At 35.2% G+C, this 22983-nt stretch overlaps 1 protein-coding gene across 1 annotated transcript in view; it reads left to right on the forward strand.

Annotated features, from left to right (window-relative positions):
• The window catches only part of TRHDE (thyrotropin releasing hormone degrading enzyme), a 214923-nt gene that overhangs the window by 80740 nt on the left and 111200 nt on the right, over positions 1-22983 (forward strand). The window contains exons 4-6 of the mRNA XM_048941084.1: positions 5289-5443; positions 10995-11108; positions 21225-21362. Of these exons, the coding sequence (XP_048797041.1) occupies positions 5289-5443; positions 10995-11108; positions 21225-21362 (407 nt within the window). The remainder of the gene's footprint in view (positions 1-5288; positions 5444-10994; positions 11109-21224; positions 21363-22983) is intronic.

Here is a 22983-nt window from a genome sequence, read left to right on the forward strand (position 1 = left end):
TTCTCCTTGATTACAAGAAATTTAATGTTCTTTCTGTGTCCTGCAGGATCTATCCCTTGATTACATTTAATCGAGCAGCTAATACAAGATCACAGTGTATCTACTAGTAAATATCTTCATTCGTGTAGATAACTTTGTGCACACAGTCATACTCATGTATAGTAAGGATGTGTGTTCAAACATTTAAAACAAAGATGGTTAAACATATTGTTATGATAGGTGTGGAGAAGATGAAGAAGTGAAAGAAAATACTTCAAGTTCAGGGTACTCTGTGACACTTGTGTCTTGTTTTGCATTTAATCATATTTAATTCTAATTCTGCTCTCATTTAAAGTTAGAATGATGTTCACAGTTGGGGAATTCACTACTATAAATGAGTAGAAAAAGAGAAAAAACAGTGTCATATCTTCAAATTACACCAATACTAAATTAATAGGTAGTCATGTTGAAAGTGGATTCTCTTTGTGACCAAGTTAGGTGATGAATTGCTAATTTCTATTTTGTATGATGATGATACTTGCTAATAATGTTGGACAATTATATTTTGATTTAAGCTCACATAGTTATGATGCCTTAATTGAATGTTTGGAAGTAAAAGGAGCTGCTGAGCTATTTACAGTTCTTGTAACCTGAACTGCTGAAAAATGAGATTTGCACAGGGCCATATTTCAGAAATATCTGTATGTATTTGAGTAATTTGAATCTGAGTAATTGTACCACTGTCGTACATTAATGTGATGTTCCAACGCCTTTTAGTTTGAATGGCTTTTGTGATGATTTTATTTTAGCTGTGGTGATTTTATTCAGTCATGAATTTAGTCTCTGTGAAGGCCAAGAGGTGGAGTTCTATTCCAGTGGTGCACAGACCTCTGCCTGCTGTATCAGGAAATCTCAAGTAACACTTTTATGATGCATGGGGATATTATTCTCTGCAAGCAATAACAAGCACTTCTATTTCCCCTGCAATATCTACATAATCAAACATTCACGAGTGCTTTAGAAAGAATTTAATTAAATACTGTGCAGAGTAACTGGATACAGCATGTGCACAAGCTGTTATATATTCAGTAGTTCATATTTTTGCAGTTAGTATAGAATGCTTTTGAGCAATACAATGGGTGAATAATGTTTGTATCAAAATGTTCATAATTACCCCTCCTTTTGTACCTTGCTCCTCGAAAATTATCTTTAAGCCTTAGTGGGTGTCACCTTGAGGACCGTTAGAGACCTTCCTCAGTTCTTTTGTGGTGTAGTAGGCAGAGGAAAATGCAAATTCCTCGGATGAGACTTGAACATCAAACATTGTTTCTCTGAAATGAAATATTTTTGCTCCCTGGATAATAGAGCAGATGATTGTCTAGGACCCAAATTGGGGATTTTGTTTAAAGGTGGTAGGAATCTGGGGATCAATCAAGATTGACTTCTGAAGAATTTTGTTTCTGAATTAACAGTAAGACTGGGAATTCTGATTTTAGACATGGACAATGAGAAGAAAAAGAATTTGTCCTGTTGTATTAACAAGTACATTCAGAGTCCAGTTTGTCAGTTGCTGGAGATTAAGGAAGTTGTCTTCTTGGCATTACAGTGCATTAGTTGATGAGTGAAAGGAATATCAAGGCTTGCAGAGCAATGGCATTGCTCAATAAGAAAGTGATTTAGAGTATTTCTCTGCTGTTGTCTGCCTGGAAGGCAGCTAGCCATCAGTCAGACTGGAGGGTTTTACTGGTATGTCAGTGCTACCATGCATCCATCTAAGCCACCAGACCATTGCCAATGGAACAAATACTGAAACAGTCAGTAATAAGCTAAATAAATACCTTTGTATTTAGGTGGGGGTGAACTCCTTTCCTGAACAACATGAGACCTCAGTTTCCCAGTGCCACAGAGTTATTTCACTTTATTATTTGCTGACACTAACAAAATGTGTCTGCTATGACTGACAAGAAAGACCAGAAAATTCAAATGAATGCAAAAGAGAGAAAAGATGCAAAACAATCAGTGCAAGTATGAAATAGGTTTTTTTGTGTGATAGTTTTTTTTGTGATAGTTTTATTTTGATATCACTTTGCTGATTTGAAAGGAGTTGTTGAAAACTGGGAGAAAATTAGAATCATTCTTTCTATGTTCTTCTGAAGATACTTTTTAAATGAAAGTTTAATCACTGCAGGAAAAGTTACAGCTTTCTTTACACAGCTAAGAATAGGAAAGGTCCCTGTTTAAATTTAATGAATATTTGCCATTAAGTTCAGTGATTTCACCCTGTAGCCTTTGTGTCATCTTTTAATGCTTATCTTTCCTTTGTATAGCAGACGGGAGTTTTTTCATGTTAGTAATAACAAATTGCAGTTATTCTATAAAAGTGGTATGTTTCAAGTTTCAACTGAAGAAGAAAATTAAAGCATGTAAATCTGCATTAACTGGCAGTCTCCTCTTGAACACCATGCTTCGGATTTTTGCTTTGCTCTCCTTAATTAAGTTCTTGTTCTAATGTTTGCCTTTATATGAATATTTGTTATTTATCCTTTGTAGTTCCTCTGCAATTTGGCTATTTTCAGGTTTTTTTTTTTTTTTTGTATTTGGAAGTAGCTGCTATGCTCTCTCTGCGCTTCCACTTGAGGTCTGTGTTTTATTTACTACTTGCAAAAAAAAATTTTTTTTTATGCCCCTTTTGGGGAATACTGAAATATATCTGAGTTCTTTATCTACTCCTGATATTTCTGTGGCTTCTTTCTATGAATCCTGAAGTAGACCTCCTGCTGTCAGGTTGTTCTTCAAGCCAATTCTACCATGTAGATAAAGAAACCAAAATAGGAAAATGTAGGAGATGTGTGTGCTGTAATAGAATTGCTGTCTGTAAGCAAGTCATAATTTCACTTCTTTGGGAGGAGTCAATCCAGAGATCATTCATCCCACTGCCTAAATCTATGTGTGTTGATTAGGAATGAACTGGCTTTGGAACCAGAAGTAACATAGCCAAATGAGAGGAGTACATTAGCCAGGCTAATTAATTAAGAAGCCAGGCTAATTAATTCAACTAGAAAAGAGCACCATGCTGATGTGACAGTATAGCTTCCAAAAGCCTGGCTGATTTGCACTGGCCTTCTTGTAGACTTAGAAGCTGTTTCTAGACTCTTTCAGATATTTTTGCAGTGGAGCAGCACTGCATATTTGTTTATTCCTTATGTCAGTTTACTCTAATTCTATTTCCAGACTGGTCAATTTGAATTTCTTCTCAGCCACTTTCTGTAAGATCTTACTAGCATCTGGATAGCCATTGTAATAGTGTCTTCTTGAACCTCTTGCCACTGAGAGAAATTTCCTGTCACTCATTTTAATATTTTTTTTTAAATAAGATGGAATTCCCATCTTCTTCATACTGTTTTATCTCTTACTGGGTACTAAGCTGAAGTAACTCATCTTTGATTGCATCTAGCACCATTGTTCCAGCCTGTGGAACTGAAACAGGGCTGTCAATAGCTCCATCCTCAGAGGGGCTGCTAGCAATACTATGTACTGAAAGATGCCTTGTTTTGGCAAGGAGATTCTGAAGAGTTTGTGAACTTCTGAACAGCTTGTGAGCTTCTCCTTCTACGGCTGGGTGACCAAACTGGTAGATGAGGGAAGGGCTTTTGATGTAGTCTACCTAGACTTCAGCAAAGCCTTTGACGCGGTTCCTCACAGGCTTCTTCTGGGGAAACTGGCTGCCTGTGGACTGGACAGGTCTACCCTTTTTTGGATAGGAACTGGCTAGAGGGATGTGCCCAACAGGTAGTGGTGAATGGAGTTAAGTCCAGCTGGTGACCTGTAACAAGTGGTGTCCCCCAGGGGTCAGTACTGGGACCCATCTTGTTTAATATCTTTATTGATGACCTAGATGAGGGGATTGAGTGTACCCTCAGTAAGTTTGCAGATGACACCAAGCTGGGAGGTGGTGTCTATCTGTCTGAGGGTAGGGAGGCCCTTCAGAGGGATTTAGACAAGCTGGATCGCTGGGCTGAGGTGAATGGGCTGAGGTTCAACAAGGCCAAGTGTCGGGTCCTGCACTTTGGCCACAACAACCCCATGCAGCATTATAGGCTTGGGGATGAGTGGCTGGATGACTGTAAAGAAGAGAGGGACCTAGGGTGTTGGTTGATGCTCGGCTGAACATGAGCCAGCAGTGTGCCCAGGTGGCCAAGAGGGCCAACGGCATCTGGCCTGCATCAGAAATATATGGCCAGCAGGAGCAGGGAGGTGATTATCCCTCTGTATTCAGCACTGGTGAGGCTGCATCTCAAGTACTGTGTTCAGTTTTGGGCCATTCATTACAAGAAAGACATTGAGGCCCTGGAGCGTGTCCAGAGAAGGGGGGTGAGGAGTCTGGAGCACAGGGCTTATGAGGAGCAGCTGAGGGAGCTTGGATTGTTCATTCTGGAGAAAAGGAGGCTCAGGGGAGACCTCATTGCACTCTATAACTTCCCAAAGGGAGGTTGGGATGAGGAGGGGTTTGGCCTCTTATCCCAGGCAACAAACAGGACCCGGGGAAATGACCGCAAATTGTACCAGAGGATGTTTAGGTTAGACATGAGAAAAAACTATTTCTCTTAGAGAGTGGTCAGGCACTGGAATGGCTGCCCAGGGAGGTGGTGGAGTCACCGTCCATGGCAGTGTTCAAGAGGCGTCTGGATGAGGAGCTTCAAGATATGTTCTTCACTGCTTGTGGTAGCAGTGGTAATGAGAAGATGGTCGGACTAGATGATCTTGCAGGTTGTTTCCAAACTTGTGATTCTATGATTCTGTGATGATTCTATGATTCTTTCTAATTGTTATGAAACAAGATTTCTTCATTCTTCCCCTAATGTATATCCTTACATATAGTTTGACTTGAAAGATGTTCATAAAGAAGTCACTTTAATGAAAAGATACTCAATACTTTTGTTAAAATCTATGCTACTGCTTTCATTGTGGTGTAGTAAACATGAGAAGTAGCATCAAACTCATCAGTAAATCTACATCAAGATATTTTAAAATAATCTACACTCTATATAGGTAATTTCTTCAATTAAAAATACTAAATACTGTTACATAAATAACATAACTATCATTAACAGGTAGTGATATAAGAACAAAAATTGATATTTTATTAATGTTTCCTAAGTAGAAATGCTAGAGAGCTGAAATTAACAGTCCTGTTTTTATGTTTATGTTATTTAAAATGTTTTTAATGATTGTTTATGGCTTTATCTACAATAGCTCTTCAGTAAAATATCTTTCAAAGGAAGTTAACATATTTTTTTCTTTGTTTTCAGATCTGTTAGCTGTGCCTAAACATCCCTATGCTGCTATGGAGAACTGGGGACTGAGTGTTTTTGTGGAGCAAAGGATACTACTGGATCCAAGCATTTCTTCTATATCATACCTGCTGGATGTCACCATGGTCATTGTACATGAGCTATGTCATCAGGTATTCAAAGTATTCAGATACATAGTACTTATATCAGAAACCATGCATTCCTTTTCAAAACTGAAAATGAATTTGCACAGTTACAGCTTTTATTGTGAGTGTAGTCCAAATAACAGGAGGATCTGTAAGACACATAACTAGAATGCAAAAACAAGAGTCAGAATGGGGGTAAAGAAGAAAATCAGTAACAAAGAACTTGCTTATCTTCTGTATGATTTTAACATATGTTTTTTGTGTGTTGTTCAGAAGATTATACGCATTGATAACGGTAGAAAAGAATTTATTGCAGAACCATAGCAGATTCATACTGAGTTGCACATTCATGTCAAAAAATGCTTTGGCTGAAATCAACTTGATAGTCTTACTCGTCTCCTCTCATATACACATGCACTTCTCTTTTCCTTTTTTAAGTTTGGTATTAACCCTCTGTTCACTCATGGTGGACAATCGAGTCTTTATATGTACAAAAACATTTTTATCAACAAAAAAACTTTGTAATAAATCCATATTACAATTTGTTTCATATTTCTTCCATCTTATCTCCAACTAAACACATTATGACTGTTTAGTAATATTGAGTGGAATGCAAATGTTATTGAAGAAATGTGCTTGAGGGCCAGGAAACCCTTTCTTATACTCATAACAGGCATAATCATAGCCCTCAGGTTAAAATCCAACTGTGTAATCAGCATGGCTTACATCTGTGACTTTACACAGTATTCTTTAAAATGCAATGCATATTCTTAACACTTTCAGCAAATATAAGTACCATATAAAAGGGAGCCTTCATAATAGAGTTACGGTAGATGAACCTGGAAATAATAATGCTTGGTTCGTATTCATGTTTCACATTAAATCTGTAGATGAATATTAAATCCTCAGCTAAAACATGACATTTTAATTGAAAGTTATTGCTGGTTTGTTCTCAGTGTGATCATCTTATTTTGTTGTATGCTCTTTATTGTGTTGTACAGTAGAGTAGCACACTGTTCAGCTAGAAAAATCATGGTGCCTGAGGATTAAGATGTGGAAAACACATATTAGATCACCAAATTCCAACTCTGGTTAGTATTACGTTCTGCCACATAGTGGGTTTTTTCTAGTGTGGGGTTCAGTGTTCCTGAGTACAGGGTTTTTTGCAGTCTCCTTCAGAACCTTTTCTGTAACTCTTTAAATCCAACAATTGATAACTTTTTCTTTGCATTCTGCTCAAGTCTTCCTTTTTCTGAAGTCATTTCATTGCTTCCAGTTATTTTTTTCGCTGCTGAAATAATTTCCTCTCCTTCCAAAGCAGTTTATATGTAATATGTGAGCAATTATAACATCAATAGCTTGCAAAGTTTATTTGTTTGATTCTCATTGGAACTGATTCTCATTGAACCTCTCTGTCAATTTATTATTTTGGGAACTTCAGACAATATCAAAGTTGGAGAAGACTATATGTGAATTTATTTTATGGTAGCTGTGTGCTCTTAAGTGGCCTTAAAAGTGCGAATGAGAAACTTATTTGGTGTCTGTTCTCATTCTACTCCAGGACTGTTCACTTAATCAGAAGTATCTTCCTTCATTCTTGTTGCTGCAGTTTTTGTTTTAGTGTTATACATATCAAGGCCTTGCTCGGCTTAGTGGGCAAATTGATACAATAGTTAATACTCTACTTTTTAAATGCAGAATTGAGTCACATAGAATACAGATCATTCAACTGCAAATAAAATTTAAAGACAGAAGCCCTCCAAAAATACATAACACAAAACACTGATATTGCCAAGACAGTATTATTTATTCTGTAACCAGTTTTCTGCTGCAGTTTCCTCAAGGAAACTATAACTCTGGCTCATGTAGGTCAGGAGCATAAATGATAGTATCTTTGCTCTATGTTGAACTGAGGTCAGATTGGGTCCAAGATCTCTTGCCTCTGCTATTTAATTGTTAATTATTCAATGTATTTTTTATTCTCTTGTTCATAGTCTAGTCTTCTAAACTGTGGTGGTTCAAGAATATCTCTTCACTGATTTTTATACATTGAAAAACAAGGACTAATGAAAATCTCTACTGAGATTGCCAAAAGTAGATTCCATATCTACAGCTTTACTTTATATTTAATGTAATTTTGAAGATTTCCAATAAGATGAAAGGGAACTGCCCTAAAATATGTTTGTTTGTTTGTTTGTTTTTCTTTTTGTTATTAAAGAAGAACTATATCGTTGCCCTGTTTCATCACATAGTACTCCTTGATTTTAAAGTCTACTTGAATACATACACAGCATATCTTAGTACAGTATGGAACTGTGCCATATGATGCCTTTGTCCCTTACAGTAACACAGCAAATGATATACCTGAGATTCAAATAAATTGATAAAATTAAGAATTGGGATTGTAAACTAGATGTGACTGTTCAAGATTGGAATTCCTAAACCAATTGAGCATTTTATATGCATTTGGTCGTGAACTGCAGTTTTTAGAACACAGAGGCATCATTGCAGAATTACAAAGAAATTCTGTGGTCCTCAAAGTACACGTGCAAAGAATTCAAGAGAGAATTTTATGCCTGATTTCTTCACAGGTGACTTTGTAATGCTTGACTAGATTCTTATTTTAGATACAAGTTTTAGGAAGGACGTATTTAATGCAGCTAGCATTAGTTTCATCATTTTTAGGCTTCTAGTGCTTGATATTACAGCTTGAATGTTTTAGAACACTTCAAGTATTTAAAAGAAAATTAATAATTGGCAGAAGGTGGAGTGTTTCTGCATTAAAGCTTTCCCTCCGAGCCCCAGAACACAAATGATATATTAGTCAATACACACATATTTATAGCATCTTAAGTTAATAGCTCAAAATAATTACCATAATTTATTAAAATAATTCTGTTAAATTAGCAATCCATTTTATTTGCATATCACAGATCAACCCCACTTACAGCCTTTGAAGAAAAAGTTGTTTGAATTTAATCACCATAATTTTTTGTTAGTTCTCCCCCCTGAGCACAAAACTTCAGTTAAACATGCATGAATGCAGAAGGAAAATTAAAAAACCCTAAGCCACTGTTTTTTTTTTTTTTGTTTTTTTGTTTTTAATAATCTGTAAGAAAAGTGCATGGGAAGGAGTACCTTTTCAGTGTGTCTGTAATGAAGGTAAGTGCCTTTTGTGTCAGGATGAACACAAATAACTGAGGGAAACAAGCAATTTATGTAACCAATGTATTTCAATTCGTTTTTCTTTCCGAAAATGGAAAAAAAAAATAACATTGTCACTAAGGGCAAATAGCATCCCTCTTCAAACACACAAATAAATAAATACATGAGCAATCACTTAAATGAAATGCTTCACTTAATGTTTCCCTTTCAGACATGTAACACCTATAATGATAATCGTACAATTCTTCTTGAATATTGATCTTCATTAATTGCATTCTCTGGGACTGCTTTCTCTAACAGTAATATTCTCTATGATATTCAAGACTAGTTAGGCAAATTCCTGATGGTTTCATACTGATATTATATGCTGTTTTAATTCCTGTTAAATAGTTTTCTTCCTGGATGATTAAATGACAATGAAAACTTTTAATTTTGTCATTACTAAATAAGCACATTAATCTCCTAGAGGAATAAATGAAATATTGATTCTGACAACAAATATTGGGAATGCAGCAAAATTCATATTTTCCACTTCTCAGCTAAGATGATAAATCTTATCCTTCTTAAGTCTTTTTTTTTTTTTTTAATCTAACTTTAAAGTATTTCACTGTTCTACTTTAACAAATAATTTTACAAATTCTTTTGAGTTGCAAGAATATATATTACAAATTTGATAAGTTTTACTGTTTAAACCTCTTTCTGAGTAGTTGTAGTATACTCTGACTGTTACTGGTTGCTAATCTGTTCAGCAGTCTTGTAATTCAAGACATAAGCACTGCGATGCTGTGTTTAACCTTTTTAGCGTTAGAAATAATTTAGTTAACATATTCTAGAATAAGTATAATTTTTGTACTACTTTGGTAACGTATTACTCTAATTTTTAAAATTGTGCATTATATACATAAAAAGATTTTCAGTAGTTCTTTACCTTTTCAGATAAATATTCTTAAGATCAATCTTTATCTCTGTTGGTCCCGTAGAGAGTTAATTTAATAACTCTTAGCTATGTTATGTTCAACTATCCAGTAAGTTTGTTTCACTTAGCATGTGAATAAGACTTTTGTCAACCCCATCTTTTACCCTGAAATTCTTCAGTTCATTGCCGCTAATGTTCAATTTCGCATTTTGCTTCATTTTTCTTTCAAATCCTATTTACTGAACACTGTGGGGCAATCTGTTAATCTCTGTTTCTGTCATCTGTTCTTTGGAGCTCCTGTGTTCATTTCATGAAGGATCGTAGTCATGGCATTGATCCTCCCCGTGCGCTATTCTCCCTCAACAAAGACGTGCACAGAAGCAAGATCTTTCATTGAGATGCTGGACAAAGCCTTCAGATATGCCAATCATCCTAAAAAGAAACTGCTTACTTGGCCAACCCCATGTTCCTTCATTTTCTTCTCTCACTTGTGTCAGCAGCAGCACCTGTCCGTGTGTGTTGCCTCCCTCTGGAATACTTATTTGCTCCCTTTCTGTTTACTATCAGTTTAAAAGTATACAAAAGCTGAAAATTATCCCTGTTGATTATTAATGACTCTCTTCTGAGCACATTAAAAATAAGTTTGTTTCCAGGAGCCAAAGTTTGTTTTTTGGCAAAGGATTTTACAGAGACTGTGAAATAACTTTCTGTAATAATGCGTGTGTTTCTGCTCTTGTCACTTATGTTAAGATATTCCCAGGTTGCCCAGAGTCATTACAATCATTTATATGGCGCGATTCGTGAGCAGTAGAATTGATGAAGCCCGATTTCTTGTATTTGTTTGTCCCCATTCCTTTTCTGGCGATCATCCTATCTTTGGCTAAAATCCTTGTGGCATCTACATGTCCTCTGCCATGATAGGTTTGTGGCTACAACCCAGATCAACTCCCTGTTTTGAGAGTGCTGAGGCTTACTCACAGGGGGGGTTACATGAAACAGCTTTCCTTAGGAAAGGGGCCAATGAATGTCAGTATTGTTATAAATCTTAACAGGCAGACCTGACAGAGGAAGAAATGCTGAAATATAGGCCTAGAATAGAGAGAGAGCTTATGTTTCCAGTTCTTAAATATTCACGCGATACATAGTGAAGTTTCCATGTGTTCCTAGCTCAAATAAGCTGGTTTCACATTTTTCTCTTGTTGTATTGGTTACTTCCTTAAAAAGAGGTGAGCATCTACTTTAGATAAGTAAAGCAATGCCATGCATACTAGTTCTTTTCTAATATTTTATTTAAGTAATTTATGTGCATCCTGTAAAAAGGCTTAATTCAATAGTATATGAAAAAAATCTGCTTGTCCTCTGAATGCTATAAGCTACTGCTTTTATTGAAACTTGTGAAGAATCTGCTCTCTATAACGTGATATATGCAAGCACGATTTTCTAAAAGTTTTTTTGTTTTTGTTTTTGTTTTTTTTTTTATGTAAACTTCCTTTGCAGTGGTTTGGTGACCTCGTGACTCCAGTTTGGTGGGAGGATGTGTGGTTGAAAGAGGGTTTTGCTCACTATTTTGAATTTATTGGGACAGACTACCTCTACCCAGGATGGAATATGGTAAGTTTGTTTTATTTCATTTATACTGAAACTCCGCAGCAAGGTTTTTTTCCTGGTATACTCCTGCTTCTGCTATAGACGGGGACTGCTGAAAAATAAGAAATGATGCATGAAAGTATCAGATGTCTAATAAAGCAAACTCACAAGGTGTGAAATAATTTGAAAGCATTCCAAAAGTGTAATCTGCAATTTATTACAAAAGAAGTAAGGTCATGTCTATCATAACCCAGTATTAAAATAACTACTGTCTCTTTGCTGAAAAACATTTTGGATTACAGCTGTTATGATTTAACATGGACCGTCTATGAAAATAGACAGAACATTGAATTTAATCCAGATAAAAAATGTAAAAGATATGTTTGATTAAAACATACTGTGAACTTGAAAATATTTTCTTAGAGTATTCTGTTCTTTTCTCTCCAAGTCTACCCTTATTGTTGTATGGGTAATCTTGTTTACGTATGCTTCTTGTGCAGTTCAAATTCTTTGTAGTATTTTAATATTTTGTTGTAGGTGTAAGTTTAGATTTATAATTGCAGTAGCAAAATTTATAATTGAAGTAGAAAAACAAATCCTCATCTGAACTGACATCTGTCTTGTATAGGTAAACTTGGTATACGTGGCTTTGGTTGTATTAAAACTCATTCTCTTAATCTTTATGAAAAACACATCCTGAATTACAATGTAATCATTCTAATTATGAATGCAATAGAATCTGGCAGTCTTTTATGATATTAGCATAGTGAAATGCTGTAGATGACAATGTTTATACACTGAATTTTATCTTCAAATCATCCATCATTTGTTCTTCACATAATCAGTTCAACAAATGTGGAATAACTTTGTTTTAGAAGTCATTTGGAATATAGAATGCTTGCTTGAGATTTCTGTGGAATGAATATAATATTCAGTGTTATGCAAATGACATGCCCATCATGTGAACTCCTCATATCTTAGCAGAATACAGGCAAAACAAATGGATTGAACAAGGTATGAGTGTTAAGCTTGGAAATCAGACACATGCTGCATAAATTAGAATTAGCTGAAGTAGTATGTCTGTGTCTGGAAAAATACTGTTCTGTCAGGTTTTTTTCCCCCATATTAAAAAGAAGGTAGAAATAAACTTTTCATAAACATTCGGTTAATATTAATTAGAAATTCTTAGAAAAATGGTTGTAAGATGAAACACTTGTTGAGTTAAACATTTAAGCATGCTGCATTCTGTTGTAGACTACTGTAGAAATCAATATTCTGACCCTTCAGCCTTAAACAGATTGTAAGAAGAGGAAACAAAAGTAACTGGAATTTGGCTTGCTGGATATCGTCGTAATTGATATAAAAGAGCATTTCCTGTTTAGATCATAGAGACATTTATTAAGTTGGACAAACAAAAAATGAGCCTTTATAAAATGAAAAGTTGTTCCAAACAACTTAGATTTTTTTTCAAAAATGAAGGATACAAGCTTCATGGATCAATAGTAAAATCAAGAACTACAAATCTTATTTTCTACAATGTTGGTTAAAGAGGAATATATTACAACATTCTCGTTGGTGTTTTGTCAGCAGTTATTGTGAAATAAAAATAAAAGATACTGTGGTATATGATCATAGAGCTCTTTGCTTCAAGAAAATGGAGTGTGCTATGCCGAAATTCTCCTTCTTTCTAAAGAATGGGAAAAGTTAGTTCATTTCTTTGTCTTGCAGTTTTGAAATTTTACTCTTGGAACTTAAATCTTTAAGAAGTCCATGAACTAAAATGTCAAATTGAGTTTCATTTCAGTTTATTAAAGAATATTTATCATATTTTCACTGAAGACTGCAAGTAGATTCCTGGAAAAGGGCTTTTGTTTAGAAACCTGGACAGTATGGGTACATCTGAAACAAATATCTGCAGCTTCCTGTCTGAATTGTAGAAGATTTACTAGCTTTTACTGTTGAAATGACATAAGCTCCTAATATTTTGCTGCTACTTGTGTATTTTTTGCAGCGTGCATTTCATGTGGAATTCATAGATTTGGTATCAATTTCTTCTCTACATTCTTTAGCTTGCTTAAACATTTCTTCCTCTTCTAATTTTTTTTTATCTCATCAGTTTTCCCTCAGTTGTTTTATTAACTCTTCTTTTACCAGAGGATAGATGATTAGATATCAGGATTACCGAAAATGCCACGAAACATGAACTATTACACCTTATTGAGTCTTCCAGAAAGTTTAGTTTCTTGTTGTGCACAAGGCATTTACACAGTTCACTGGGATGTGTAAACTTAATGAGAAAGGAAGTCCAATTTTTAATAAACTCTATTCATTCTTATGCTATGTTGAAATTTGGATAAACAGCTTCAAGAACAGAATGAGAAGAGTCATTCTGACAGAGGCTTCTGTTATCTGTTGCAGTTAATGTAAGGTTCATCAGAACTCTCCTGAAGAAATGGACAAAGTTTTTCTAGTTTCAAAACAGGAAGGTGAGCTTTAATGATCTCACCCTTGGTTTTTTAACATCCTTTTAAAATTAAAATTGAAGTTAATTCAGGTCAAAGTGAAAGTCTCACTTAGTTCCCTCAGCTAGAACTTAAGGCCCTGCATGTTATTTTTTACTTCTCGAAGGTGAAGCTACCTTTGATTTTCTAAGATCTATATCGCGACTGGCTACTCATTAGACATTTACAATAGTCTTCCCGTTTCAGGCTTTTACCTTGCCTGCACCCCAAATTAAGTGTTTTGTGCTGCAAGCAGTTTTCCCCAAAGATCAGAGAATATTGCTTAATCATGTGTACTCCAATTAACCATATGTATGCAAGTGCCTTGACTGTCACTGTTTCATGACTTTGAAATTCAGAGATCAGGTTTCTATATTAGAGCATACCATATAACGTTTTGGTTATCTCTTCATGCCATGAAAAGCAGCAGCAGCAAAATATAATTTCTTGAGGTGTGAGATCCTCTGACTGGTACAATAAAGGAAATCCTCCCTTTGTGAAAGTTGTTTCTGGTTTTTTTTTAGGATCACAGAAAGGAGAAAATTGAAATTAAAAAGTATGTACTGCTAATTTGCTCTTCATAGCCCTGTCATTTCTCATCCACCTTATTCCTTTCAGAAGTCCAACAGCAACTATATATTCCTTCTTTCTCTCTGCTTGTTTTAGGTGTTATCTTGAACTCCTTTGTATAGGGTTGTGTAAAAGAAGGAATTCAACACAGACTTTCAGATCCATGAATTTATTGATTGATCTTTTTCCTCCTTATTTACAAGTGGAAGGAACCATCATGTTTGTCCTTGAAAGTCTCTGGCACAGGGTTAGGTATTGAGGACTATGACAGCAGGAATTACTGACATGTAATTTTCCCTTTCATCCATTAAATGAGTGTCAAATACTCTAGCAGTCAGTACCTTGTTTGATGCTGAGAAAGCACTTCACAGAGCCTCACTGCCTTCTCCCCCTTTGTTTTTTTTTTATTAAATGAAAGTTGGCTTTGGTGAAAACTTTATTGGATATGTCAAGGTGTGGTACATCTGTGATTGCTTTGAATCCCCTGCCTTTTTTGTCAGTTAAAATTCTGGGATAAGATCTCCCACTTGCTTGTGTGCTTACTATTTTTACAGGCATGGAAGGTTGTGTTTGTCAAAGATTTTCTTAGTATTCAACAGCTGTGATTAAAATATTTGCAGTAAAATTTTTTGTGTCTGTCTGGAAGGACATCCTTCACCTTTCTTAAAGTGAATTGTACTTTGTTCACACTCTGAGGTTCCATACTCTGGGTGGATCTGTTATTACTACAGGCAGCTGAAAATAATAATGATGTTACATATCAACATTTCTGTTTTTAAAATGCAAGAAATTATCTGTGCCTGGAAAGTTAATAGAAAGTGGTTTAACTAAACTTCATTACATTAAGTACTTTGAACATTGTGGAACACTCTGCCCAGATCCTTGATTAACGATCCTAATTTCCTATCCTTCTTATTGACAGGATTGAAGTAATAGAAGTGAATATTGCCATTAAACACATGCTTATCTTTAATGTGCTTTGACTTATATTGCACTTTATATGCTCTGGCAAGGTGCATTAGTTGGAATTCTTGGTTTTAAATACTTAAACTCTTAATGTTTAGAGATCAGACAAATGAGTATCAACATTTAGATGAAACATTTATTCAAGAGGTTGAGTACAGGTTTGGAGAATGTCAATGCCTCTTCTTTTTTCATGTCATCATAGGCTCATCTTGAGAAAGCAGTTGAAATTGCATTATTATGAAAGCTTTTCAGTCATATGATTTTCATTCTTCTGAGTTCAGGGTTTATATTAATATTTCAGAAAGAAACTTCATTAAACTTGCTGAATTTCACATAATTTTGATTTTTTTTAAAGCAATTTGTCATCAAATTTGAGAAAGAATATTTATGACAACTTTTGACTTCCATATAGGAGGAAGACCAAGGCATGGACTCAATTTAGGGCAACCCTAGTGAAAGAAAGATACACACTTCAGGAAATATAGGTGGGAAGTTCAGCGGATAAGCAATTAGAAGTATAATGAGAGGCTTCCTTACTGAAAGACTGCTTTTTGTATTTTCATGTATTGCGAATGTGCTACTTATTAGTTTTAAAATTGTGTGCAACATGCAGTTACTTGAAACATAAACTGATAAATAATTTTTGAAGTTTCTGCAAAACATATTTGGTGCCTTCAAAGCTCAGCTCGCTGAGCCTCATTGCTTTCAGGATGGTAGAATCTAGGCATGCAAATGTTAGAGCACCTGAAAAATACTCTAGATAGTAATTGCATTTTCCAGTTGTAGCTGGAAGTTGCCTCAGTGTACCAAACATATCTCAAAGTGACTTTATTTAGATAATATTTACTGCTTCTTAAGGGTGAGAAGATTTTTCTATACAGTGGATGCATTGGAAGACAAACTTTGTACCTTGTTGCCAAACTTCTAAAAATGTTTTGGGGTCAAATATATGAAGATAATGTAGATCTGTGTTAATCTCTTATTTTTGTTCAACTCTTATTTCTTTGAAGGCAATTGCATACAAGATAGCAAAGCAGATTCTCTGAGTGAAAGAGTAAAATTAGTTTTCCTTGAAGCATTTTGGGGAGGTAGAGGATGTTTCCTTTCATAATGTTTACTGTTTTGTAATGTGTCCTTTGTTTCTGTAGGTCCATATTTGGCAAAATGAGTCTGGTATACAACCAAATGAAAGTTACACTTGAAAAACAGAGCGGTGACAGGAAACCGCAGTTGAAGTAGATGGTGAAATTTCACAATAACTCCTAGGTGATATATATGCTATTTATGCTACAAATAGTATACTATAAATATATCACCTGTTATATCACCTGGGGGGGTCATGGTTTATCTGGTTTGGCATTTCATTCAAGAGAATATACATTTCAAATTCTCTTTCCTGATATAAGAGAGTTATGGAGGTAGACATGGGAATCGTGACATATTCATAGTTGATAAAAGTAGAATCTGCTGCAGGCCTCCTTCAACAAACTATGCACATAATTGAGGCACACATGCAGAGATATAAATTAAAAAAGTTGTCTGTAATCTTCTCAAAATACAGTTGGGAGGAGAAAGAGAGAAAAATACTGTGTTCATTTGCGAGTACTCAGGAGACATCCCACACTATGACAATGTAGTATTTTTAAATATATAGACAGGAAGGACTTTATTTTGGCTCCCATTGGATTTTTCCTTTCCTTAAGGTATTTTTATTTTTTTGAACCTGTGGTTTCCTCACAGATTATATTCCCTTGCAGTTTGTTAAGTTTCACCTGAAAATGTACTGTGTTTGAACTGCAACTTCCTGGTATTGTGTATGCTAGAATTCCTTGATTGCTTTCAAAATTTGCCCCTATTTCTTTTTCCCTGGGGTGTGCTTTCCCTATAAACTGAAGTACCACATATTGCAAATGCTGATTTTTGTCAGGCATGAGAGATCACTCATCTCCTTTGTATTGCTGATGGCTAGTAAAATTTGGATAAGATATTTCCAGCAGGTTTGTCAGGGAAATCATTTGCAGTTTGCTCACCAATATTAAGCTTTATTCATGTAGATTTCTCAGTCCATGAACCATTTGAATGGCAGTCCCAGAAGAAAGCAGTGCCTTTAATATTGAGGCCTTTGATCTCTTCTGCGTACTAATTATCAGTTTTGGCTCTTATTGTGTTATTCCTTTTGTTTCATGCTTGGATGTTTTTTTTTTCTTTCTTTTTTTTTTTTCTTTTTTCTTTTTTCATTTTTTCATTTTAATTATTTTCCCTGCTACTTCATATTAATTTTTAGTGGCTAAAAAGTATTACATTGTTGTCATGCTATCTAACTTGCACATTATGTCTCAATATGGTATCTCAGTCTATTTCCATTACGTCATTGTTATCTTATTACATTTTTATTGGCTCTTGAAGGTAGAGTCTTTTGTGTAAAAAAATGTTATTTCACAAGTTATTCTTTCAATTTAGAGATAGACTGCTTGAATGGTGGTCAGCATGTTGGAGGGTAGCCGGTTTCTTATTCCTCGTTCTTATTGCTATGGAATGATTTATAGATCCACATTTAAAAATCTATAGATTATTTCCATTGTGTGAAAGAATTGCTACAGCTACAGTTTCTGACCCTGTTATCCATATCATTTTCACCCATAGCAGTGAATATTTATATTGTTTAAAAGTTGGCTAAGGAAGGGAAAGCTCAGAGAAGGACTAGGCATTTCAAGATGACCATGTACCAAAAAAGAAAGTCTTACCAGCCAAGAGTACAAGTAATTGCTGTGAAGAGACACGTATGTGAATCTACTGACCACTGGTGTTTGGGCAATAATCTGAACATGTAAATGTTCAAAAGATATGCTAACCTGATAAAAATACTTCAGTCTCTTCATCTGGAAGTACAAGAAGGAAAGCAACAGAAAGTAATAGCATATCTTTCTTAATGCAAGAGGGCCTGGACTTCCAGACTTGACTACCCTCAGATCCAGGGTGGTGCTAAGGAGAAGAAAAAAAGAGGCTGGATGCCAAGTGGGTAGTAGGAAGATAAGAAATGGAGTAACTTCCTGCTTGCCTTTAAAGAAAGGCATAGGTTTGAGTGGAAGCATTTCTGCCCTTATTTCAGTCTTATTTCAGAGTAGGCTTCTGCTGTCATCATACCAGCTCTTGCTCAGTGCACTGCCTTGCGCTTATATACACCTACTAACAGTTTCCAGGCAAAACCCAGAGACTTATCTGAAGCCTCCTTTTCTTTACAGGTGAATCACAGTCTTTGGCTTTTCTCTTGCAGCTGAACTCCCTTGGAGGAGAGCGATCTTCAACAACATTTTGTAATTGTTTCATGTTAGCTGCGAAGCTGTCACCTACCAGTTTGACAGCTCAGTGGCCTCATTAAATGCATTCCAAAATTGATTTTCTTTTCTCTGCTATGTGTTTCTTTAGTCCGGTAGATATCATGCTAAATCAGATCAATTCCAGTGTACTGCATCAGGTAAAATAACTAGGGAATAAAAGGCCCCTCTTCTGTCATTATAAGCAATTTGGTCACATGTGTTGCCCTTTTCCCCTTAATGTTCAGCTATGACTCTAATAGCTGAAATGGTTGCTTCTTTAACAAAATAATTAAGGTGGTTTTAGTTTCTTTTTGCAATTCAGTTTTCTGTTGTCTCTTCACGCTGAATGCCTGCTCTCAACTGGGAAATTCTTCTCTCAGTATCTCCCTAGAGTTCTGCAGATACCAGAGTCTTGTTTTGAAATCTACTCTCAGAGACTGTATTTTGAAGGGAAAAGGTGGGAATACTTTGCAAATTCTTTTGTTTTACAGAAATCAGTTTTATAGCTCAAAAGCCACCTTAATTCTCTCTAAAATGCATGCGAATGTGTTTGAAGACATAGTAGATATTCTTGTTGTATGTCAGTGTTATGGTCTACCATAAATTTTAATGAAAACTTTCCAGATATGGTAACTCGAGTGAACTGTGATGAATCTAAAATGCTCCTTTCCTGCTCTTCAAAGGCTAACATAAGGAAAAGACAAAACAAAACAAAACAAAACATGACACTACAGAAAACCAAAGTATAGCCTTTGTTTTTGAATATTTTTTATATTCTTTATAGCTTCATTTTATGATGTTCATTTTCTTGATTCTGTTTTCTATACTTTAAGTCTTCCCGTGTAATTAACAATATCCTTTTGATATTTGATATTGAGAAAGAGTAAATTTTGAACAGTAACAATCCACTCCCACACCTTTTCATTAGCTGTGATATTCAGACAAGAATTTTGGAGGCGGATCTATACCTATGTGTGTTTATACCTGTATGAGTTGCATATCATACTTCTGATGAAATAGATTTTCTTCTACTAATAGAGAACGTGACTGAGATATAACCAAAGCATCTGCAATCCTTTCTACCTCAGTAGTTTTCCCCTGAGTGGGACTGTCATAATACTTGTTTCCCTATGCTTCTTGTTTTCCCATAAAAAAGGACAGTTACTAACTGTGCATGCCTGAGAAAATTTGGTAACGAACAATAATATGAACAAGACATTACTTTTCCCTTCACAAACCTTACCTCATGCAGCCAGCTGAGAACACTAAATGTGTGTTGGGTAATTGGCTTCCCTGCATCCAATGTTTTTAATTGCCTGAATATACAATCAACTCAAGGTACATTTCTTGTGCTCTAATGAATTTTAACATCGAGGTTTATTTCCAGATGGATCAGCATTGAAACAGCTCTTCAGCTTCTTATAAATATGATTTAGATTAACACATTGATACCAAAACCTTACCACCCAAGAAATTAAATATAGAATTTATTACATAATTGTGTGACTAGTTTATCTATGGACATCAAAATAGCTTTTGGAAAAGAAAATGCATCACTCTCTAGAGTACGCTATGGCACTAGAGGAGCATTAATGCAGGAAATCTTGTACTTACAGAAAGTTTGAGATATGTCATTTCAGGGGGAAAAAAATCTTCCATAATTTTTAATTCACTCTTTGCATTTATTTGTGACTTGAAAACCAAGGAAATGAAGCTCTTCTTTCCTGACACAGCATGTTGGAGTAGATACATCTATATGAATGCAATATGAGGACATTTTACAGTATGTCATTTCTCAACTGAAAAAGTCATACCTACTTGTACTCTAAGAGTGAATGCGCCACAGTTCATAGAGTATATCTGAACATTTAATTAATGTTGCTGCCAGAGTAAATATGCAGCAGTTTTGACATACCTCTGCAATCCATATTTATAGAGGATATAGGAATAAATTAGTAGTATGTTAGATATTGTTTGGGTTTGCACCTGCCTCTGATGAAGCTGTGACTTTGACTATGTCATTTGACTTCTACATGTAGTGGTAGTCTCACTCGTAAACAGACATAATAGTGGTTTTCTCTGCACAGAAATTATGAAATAATGGAGATAATGTTTTTAGAGCAAATGAGCTCATGTGAAGAAATGATTTCTGTACAGGATTTAAGAAAGATGATGCACATATTTGCTGTGACACTTTGGGCTCTGTTCATCATTCTATCCCATGTTGACCTGCTCTATGAATTTGATTCTAAGAGTCAAGTGACTTAAGCCTTACTATGCCTTTGATCTACACAATAAAACAATAATGATTGTGTTAGTCATCTTTGTCAAAAGCGTTTGTACCCGTGTATGCAAGGAGCTCATTGAGTGCTAATCTGTACCATACATAAGTTTTTGTGATTGAAGACTATGCCACTTTCTCTTTTGTCTCCAGCCTGAGTAACTGGGAGTGAATAGTTATGGTAATCAGAATTGCAGTCTACAGTATAATGTAGCTAAATTAATGTCTCTAATGTAGATACATTTTGACTCTGTAATAGTCTGTAATATTTCAACTAACTTATTTCAGCAAATGATCTCAAGTCAGAGGGGTCTCTGATGCTAGAGTTAGTTCCTGTCTGTTCTGTAGAACTGTTCAAGATTTTAAGATGTGATAGTGGCTTACATTCAGACCAGAAGGTCACATTTTAGTTAACTGTCATATAGAGGCTGCCTCTGGTAACCATGCATCATTTCTACATTATTGTAAATGTGTATGTGATACTATTGCTTATGCTGTATTTCAGGAAAAGCAGAGATTTCTGACAGATGTTCTACATGAAGTGATGTTGCTAGACGGTTTGACCAGTTCGCATCCAGTATCCCAGCAGGTGCAGCAAGCCACAGACATTGACAGGGTGTTTGACTGGATTGCATATAAAAAGGTGGGACTAATTAAACTTATCTATTTCTATGAGATTTGTCACTACTATTAGAAGATTATATTCTGTCTGTAGAACAAATGGTCAATATATTCATAATTGTTACTAGGTGGTAAACTTTAATTTGTGTGGAATATGTTTGTGATATACTATGGCATGTCACTACAGTAATTTTATCCCATGACATTCAACATAACAGTGTTAATGTTCTTTTAATTACTATTCATTTTGTGGCAGTGTCTGAAAAGTGTTAAATGCTTTAAAAGCAAAAGAATACATAGTCTTTACCCTTTTGAAACTCTCAAGAAGATTTCTTAAGTACTGAATTTAATATTTTTTTCTTTTCTTTTCTTTTTTTTTTTTTGATGTATGAGATGTTTTTTTCTATCAACCAATGAAAACTCAGGTCATTGCAGAAGAGCAAGAGCAGAGGAACGTAATTCTGTTGTGGAGAAGGAATATGTATTAATTCAGGCAATTTCAAATTGCATTTTAGTGATAGGAATGATTCAACCAACTTTGGGACTTCCATGGAAGAGTGGGAGTAATGTGTAATTCCACCTTCTTCATGATAGGGCTTGCTGTTTTTGCTGACCCAAAAACTGGAGGTTTCCATCACACCACATTATTCTCTGCTTTGTGGTGTGGTGTCCAGTACTGTGCTTTAATTTCATGAAATGTGCTTGATGCCTGATGCAGATGTCGTTTCCTGCAGCTTTCCACTAGGAAGGTTGTACTGGAACTCTCTGCTCCAGACAATAAGTCTTTTGACTGTTACCCTTGTACTGGATAATATTTTCCTTCTGCACCATTAGCTGCCTAGCATCAGACTGAAACAAGACAGCTGCAGCATAGCACTGACTTGCCTGCTGAGCTTCCAGTTTATCTAGCAGATATTTAGGGCTAAAAGAGAGTGTATCCTCTCTTGCAGTCGCCAGTTATTCCCATCAACAACAAATTCAAGATGTTCATCTTCTGTTAGAGGTTCTTATTCCTTTAGGGGTGGACAGATGAGAGCATCTGTGTAAAAATGCTTAATAGACATAGAATGTAATATTTGAACATAAAATACCTAGGAAAATATTCTAAAATACTGGAGTAGATCAAGAGCCCAAATAACATTTTCAATAAAATTTTTGCTGCCTTTGAAAATATTATTCTTGGTCAATTAAGTGATAATAAACAGCAGGTTTTTGATTATTGAAGTGTTCTCATTGTTTAAATATTTTAATCATGTTTGCTGGTGATAGCTGAACCTCAGCTGATTCAAAGGTTTATCTCACATAGTATCTTAATATCTCAAGCTAATGATTTTTTCTAATTAATACGATAATAGTAATATCACACAGTACTCTGTAATACTTAGCACTAATCTTTTAATCATATGAACGTTTTACAAACACAAAGAATTTTTTATTTACATTGAAATGATAAATAGGATTCTAAGACACATCTGTATACTGTTAGCTATTTTATACATGCCAATAGCATCACTGTGTTTTGTGTGAATTAGAGTACAATCTGCGCATTGTATCTGTCTGTTTATTTAAGGGTTCATTTTTACTGTAACAGTGGCCATGCTCAGTGGATGAAGTCAGCATTTCCAGTCAGCTTCTCTGATGGT

The sequence above is a fragment of the Lagopus muta genome, chromosome 1 (genome assembly GCF_023343835.1).
Source record: "Lagopus muta isolate bLagMut1 chromosome 1, bLagMut1 primary, whole genome shotgun sequence".
Classification (NCBI taxonomy): Eukaryota; Metazoa; Chordata; class Aves; order Galliformes; family Phasianidae; genus Lagopus; species Lagopus muta.